The 6089-nt window shown below is 40.3% G+C and overlaps 1 protein-coding gene across 2 annotated transcripts in view; it reads left to right on the forward strand.

Moving 5' to 3' along the window:
• The window catches only part of LOC138016110 (uncharacterized), a 191567-nt gene extending 189963 nt beyond the window's left edge, over positions 1 to 1604 (forward strand). For both annotated transcript variants that reach the window (XM_068863287.1, XM_068863285.1), the window contains exon 4: positions 882 to 1604. In XM_068863287.1, coding sequence (XP_068719388.1) covers positions 882 to 1274 — 393 coding nt within the window. In that variant the 3' untranslated portion in view covers positions 1275 to 1604. The remainder of the gene's footprint in view (positions 1 to 881) is intronic.
• Positions 1605 to 6089: the final 4485 nt, after the last annotated feature.

Genomic DNA, 6089 nt, shown 5'->3' on the forward strand with positions numbered 1-6089 from the left:
TAGGTGCTTTAAACAAACTTATGAAAACACAAGCTAGTGAGATTCCCCCTTAATTTTACGAGAACTTATTGCAATTACATGTTGTTTGACTTTTAGGCATGTTTCTAAAAGTATGTTGACCATAGATCGATACTCTCTGAAGCCATACCGGTTTTATTTGGAATCGAAGTAATGAGATTGAACGCGTATTCAGTTGTGAGGGGTCTAGTAACAAGGCAAAAGGGGCGAGCAAGCCCGAGTAGTTCCCAGTTCAAATCTGTGCAACAATATCGTGAGCTGCAAAAGCAAGAAAATGCTAAAAGAATGTCATTGCCTCGCCTAGGTTGGCAGTAGGTTTATGATGTCATAGTAGTATGACAGAAGTTAACCTACACACGAGTTCAAAAACATCGATATATCGCAGTTATGGAACGGGGGTAGTGGGGGGCTTCGCATATGAAGAGGTGGAGATGCACGTCAGAAATTTTGAATTAAACCCCTAAAGGAGACCAATATGGGCGTGGCCCAGGCTTTTTTGACCCCAAAAAGAGACCATACGTGAAACGTACGAAATGTATTATATTTATAATTCTTTGCGCGCAACCCTGAAGGAGACCTTCACGGCTACATATGATGGCGCTTTGCCCAGAACACCCTAAGTGAGACCAAAATCCGAAATTTACAACCCTAAGCGAGAGGACGAACATCGTTACCTTTTCATATGGAAGTCCCCCCCCCCCCCCCCCCCCCCCAGCCCGGCTACAAGCATGGATTTTCTCCGCCTTTATTCGCAGCCGCTTAAATGTTTCTGCTTTACTCCAATGATCTTTCATTCACTATATGTTAACCTATTAAAGTGAGGTTTCCTTTTTAGTATTTCAAATTTTTGTTATCATTTTCAGCCCAAAGATGACTCTGACTCGGAGAGAGAAAAGCGGTATTTTCGCAAGATCATGGACAAGACAAAGGCAAAATTCGCTCTTACTGAATCCGACTGGGAAACGATTACTGTCAGGAATTACCCAGGCGGAGGTCGTTTCCTGGGTGGGGACTGGTGCAAGATCGTCCACTCTAAACTGAAACAGAGCAACCCATGGTGCAATTTGCGCCTTAAGAATAACCACGTGAGGTCTATAAACTGGCGTAAGTGGCAATCAACGCCGTTCTTCCGAGGATCTGGGGAATGCAAGAGGCCTGAATGCGGAGTGAAAGTGAAATTTTACATCCAGGAAGAGAAAGGAAAGTATGTCGAAATCGTCTATTCTGGCGATATTTGCCACAAATTTGGCAAGTAGTCCGGAACAAGACACATCATCCCTTCTTTCTTTCCATCGCCATCGAAAACTGTCATTGACATGAAGACATTCCGACGTTTAGTTTTATTGGGATTTCTATTGTTACTACTGTTATTTCTGCTTTTGAATAGTCTTCTTTCTCTATCCTTATTACTGCTGTTATATTTAGAATCTAAACACGTAAATAAATTACTGATGTATATAGTTATCTAGTTATATAGCTATTTAGAAAACAGTCCTGAGAAAATACGCGCGCTGATTGGTTAAAAATCGTGTTTCTATAACTCGATGGAGACACAGAACTAGCACGAGCTGTTGACGTAGTGATGGCGCGAGAAAAGAGAATTTACATTTTGATAATTAGAGTTAACAAGTTAACCTTTTTCTCGTCGCGTTGTTTTCTAAAAGAAATAGAAAACATGTACTCCGTGTTTCTATCGAGTTATAGAAACACTCGTAAAAGTTTGGGAGAACTCGAAAAAGCTGTGGTAACACTCGCCTGCGGCTCGTGTTCCCAAATTATTTCTCGTTCTCCCAAACTTTCACTCGTGTTTCTATAACTCGATAGAAACACGGTACATGTTTTCTATTTCTTAAAAGATTTCTTCGAAGATTGCCATTTTTATCTTATAGTTTTGAATTCCTAGTATAGTGTATTATGTTTTAGGAGTATCCAAAACAAGCCTCTGGTATTGACCTTTTTTAATGGATATTTTTCTATTGATTTAAACGAATAAATAAATATTTGTCCTAAATAAACATGAAAGCGCAGACGTTTTTGACTTATCAGCTGGTGACCTTGCTTGACCTGTCAAAACGTTTACGGCAACGAGCGCGCACTTGACAGGCTGTCGTGTTTACAGGAAGCATTCAGGGTTTTCACCTCTATTCAATATTCATCTAGATAAATAATTTGAGATGTCTCGTAAATTATTGGCGGCCAAGCGTAAGAGGTTAGATCAGAAAGCCGGCAAAAAGACAATCGAACAAACGCTACCTGCTCGCTGACAGATGAAGAAGACAAACTCTCAGGAAGTGGCTAGTTAGGTGCTTCCAGTTCCAATGCCCTCCAGAGAACCATTTGATGTTTTTTGTCTTTCCGCTTTCTTTAGCAAAACACTGCAAGAAGAAAATTTGTCACATTCGGGGATTCTCACAAACTGCTGAAATTCAAATATCCATGGGCAATTGACGACAATAGACTCGGCAACACATCTCCTTGCATGGCTAATTTCTCCCGGTCGTGTTTTTAGAAAAAGCATGAAATATTTTACAACACCATCGTAGAAACTTGTAAAGCATCTGTTTACTGGTTTTGATTGGAGTTAACGCCTTTAACAACAGTTTTAAATGTGAACAATTATTCTACGATCGCTCTTAACCATATGGTTGGGTCATGGAATCACGGAGCATGAAATTAATGGCTTTCAGGTATAGGGCTACCGCCTGCGTCAAAACATAAGGAAATCTATCGGCAGTTGACACGGTCAACTTCTTACTGCGGTCGCAAGCCTCACATACAGTATATTTATTTCATGCATGTATCCATAAAACGACGTAATAGTGAAGGTTGTGAACAAGCCTTGGGTTCGTCTCTTGTATTTCAGTATCACCCAACTAGTGGACCAATGCAAATCCTGCATTTAATTGGCTACGCTACTAGAGGACTGGCCCCAGTTGTTCAAGAGATGGATAACGCTATCCATTGGATAGCGCAATTGAATTCCGTATTACTTATCCACTGGATAGTGATTTATCCGGTGGATAGCGCTATCCACCTTTTAAACAACTGGGGCCTAGACTTTAGTAATAGTCCTCGAGTAGCGAAAAGCGTGACACATTCTTTCTTTTTAGTATATCTCTCAGATAGTACGCGCGCTGTAATTGGCTAAATTAGCGGGCCGTATTCTACAGTACGGCCCGCTGTACAGCCCGCTAAATTCAAAATTTCGACAAAAAATCATCGAGCGAGTTTTTCATGTCATTTCTGTTGCATAAACTTGTACTAAAAACTGTTTGAATATTGCAAGCAACTATTTCAAACTTAACAGCCAAGAAGATATAATAAATATCTTACTAACCTCGTTTTCTCGGTCCGTACTGTAAGTTACGGATCCTCGTTTTTTCCCGTTGATTTATGGCCCGCGCGCTTCGCGCTTGGGCCATAAATCAACGGGAAAAAACTCGGTCCGTAACTTACAGTACGGACCTCGAACTCGGTTAGTAAGAGGTATTTATTCCCAAATAAATATTTCTTCAACTTGCATTTCCTAGCTTTATTATTGCCTTTACTGTCCGACTAAAACAATTAAACCCTTCGACCTCAAGGGTCACGGGTCAATAGCCCATTTAGCTTCGCCTCATGGGCTACGGGTCTAATTGTTAATTGACTCGCCCTACGGGCTCGCTAAAATACAGCGAGGTTCGTAAAAATATCCCACGATACTACACGGTAAATCTCCAATGAGATATATATTTTTGGGGGATATTTAGGAAAAAAAAAACCAGGATATTTAGAGAATAATCGAGATATTTAGAGAAAAAAAATCGGGAATTTCTGGAAACATATTTAGGCGATTTCACGTGATATTTGTGTCTTGGCCTGACGTGAGAGGAGTGGAGAAACGAGTCATTAATTCTTAGCACCTTTGAGAATTTAGCATTAAGCCCTGGCCAAACTATGGAACAAAGTTGGATTCAACGCTCCAACTTTGCTCAATCCAACATTGTTCGACCGTTTGGCCACCCACGTTGGATGATGTTCGTCCAACATTTTTTGCTCGATCAAGTGCTGGATGAAGTTTGCTTTTGATCAAACATTGCGAGCAACAAATCTGCTCGACGCAACACTGTTGCATTGTTTTGTCGCTCTTCCAACAAAGTTGTCTCCTGAATCTAGTCACGTTCGCGCTACTGGCCAATCACGAATCGCTTTTTTATTTTCAAGCCTAGGCTTCTAGCATTATTTGCAACAAAGATGATGGACAAGGATCAACAGCCAGAACCCTTGATCAGCGAGTATGAAGCAAGGCCATGTCTTTGGGGCACTTTTAGTCCCCTAATCACTATCGCTCTGTTTGGAGATTTCTGGTTCAATAGCATTTAAAATTTCTGCAAATTCATCCAAGCTCATTCTCATCATCATCATCATCATCATCATCATCATCATCATCCTCATCATCATCATCGTATTTTGCAGGGAACATACCCTTTTCTACACGTTCTTTTAACCATTTTTTGGAATTTCCTTGTTTGAATCCGTCATTTCCGTCCTCAAACAGCTCCAGAAGCAAGCGCTACGAGGGGTTTTCGTTTGACTGTTAGCGTCATATTTATAAATTTAGCGTGAACTTGAACTTGAATCAGTTTTGTCGAGCAATGTTGGATAGTGTATTGCCACTACCTCAACAGTTACATCCAACAGTGTTGCATGTGGAATCCAACCTTGTTCGATAGTTTGGCCAGGGCTTTATAATCGAGCTGCGTAGAGCGCGGTGACCAGTATCCACAAGAATAATTTCATTTGAGCATCGCTTACTCGCCACCTTCATACTGGTCTTTTTTGCCGCCTCTCCATTTTTTCTTTCCTTGTTGTGCGACATATTCAAAAAATACTTTGCTTGCTTTTTGGTTGTCTTCAAAAGTTTTTACTAAAACGCAGTGTCAAATGCAGTGTACTGGCCATGCAACTTCCCGCCAAAAAGACGCGCGTGTCCAGCAGTGCAACATTTCGCGTCCTCGTTTACGTCAAAAGGGACGGTCGTACGATAACTTCATAACCAAAACAACAATTTCTCAGGAAAACCGTGCTTTTCAGCATGTTACTGTTAAAATTTGATGTTTCAGGTTTAACAAATCTGTTATCATTTACTTCGAAATTACTTGTACGTGATGCTTTCTGGTACAACCCTTCTTAAAACAGAGTAAGACACTGTCACTTCTTTGTGATGTCAGTCTGTGAGCTGCATGGTAAAGATGCCAGACAATGGACCATTTTACAGTTCTGTGCTTATGGTTACCAGGCCTCTGCTTTTCTTATGTTAATAAAAATTCGTGAGCATTACAACAACCCGGATGATTTACATAAGAAAAGGAATGAGGTTTGAATTAAAGCAAGGTCAACTCCAGCTTTCTTTTATTCAAAGGCCTGGTAACTGAGCAAAGACCTGTAAAAATGGTCTGTTGACAAAGTGTTCCTTTATTATAGTTTTTTCTTTGAAAATTGATGAATACCAGTGCCATTTGGAATGTAGGAGCAATTAACCATTCATCAAAATGTCCACCCCTAAATACTGTGCACTAAAAGTAGAACACAAGTGGCAGGACTTCGTCTTAAGAAAAGTATTCTCTGTCTTTGAGTTGGTTCAATGAAAGCGAAAGCGCGTGTTGTGATGCGTGATGTCATTAGACAAACTTGCATGACCCGTGCGACAATTTATGATCCTATGTCCGGAGGTGAGTAAAAACGAGGCCCCATGATGTATGAGTCAAATGGTCAATGAATCATTGAGTCATGAGTCAATGAGATTCACAGTCAATATAGTGATAATTTATTGATTAAGCCTAAGCCCTCGTTTCAGTGATTATGCCTAAGCGATCTCTGAAATTTTAGCTTTCATTTTATGGGTTAGGGTAACTGCACTAGCTCATTGACTCATTGAATACTTGAGACTCAGTGAAAACACTTTTTTTTTCCATTTTCCTAACCATTGTGTTGTGTACACTTGCGTTGAGTGTTCTTTAATATTTATTTTCGAACAAGCGTGTTCTATATTGAGTGAACGAGCTCAAAACTAAACCTGCGTACGTGTTCTT

The sequence above is a fragment of the Montipora capricornis genome, chromosome 9, assembly GCF_036669925.1.
Source record: "Montipora capricornis isolate CH-2021 chromosome 9, ASM3666992v2, whole genome shotgun sequence".
NCBI lineage: Eukaryota > Metazoa > Cnidaria > Anthozoa > Scleractinia > Acroporidae > Montipora > Montipora capricornis.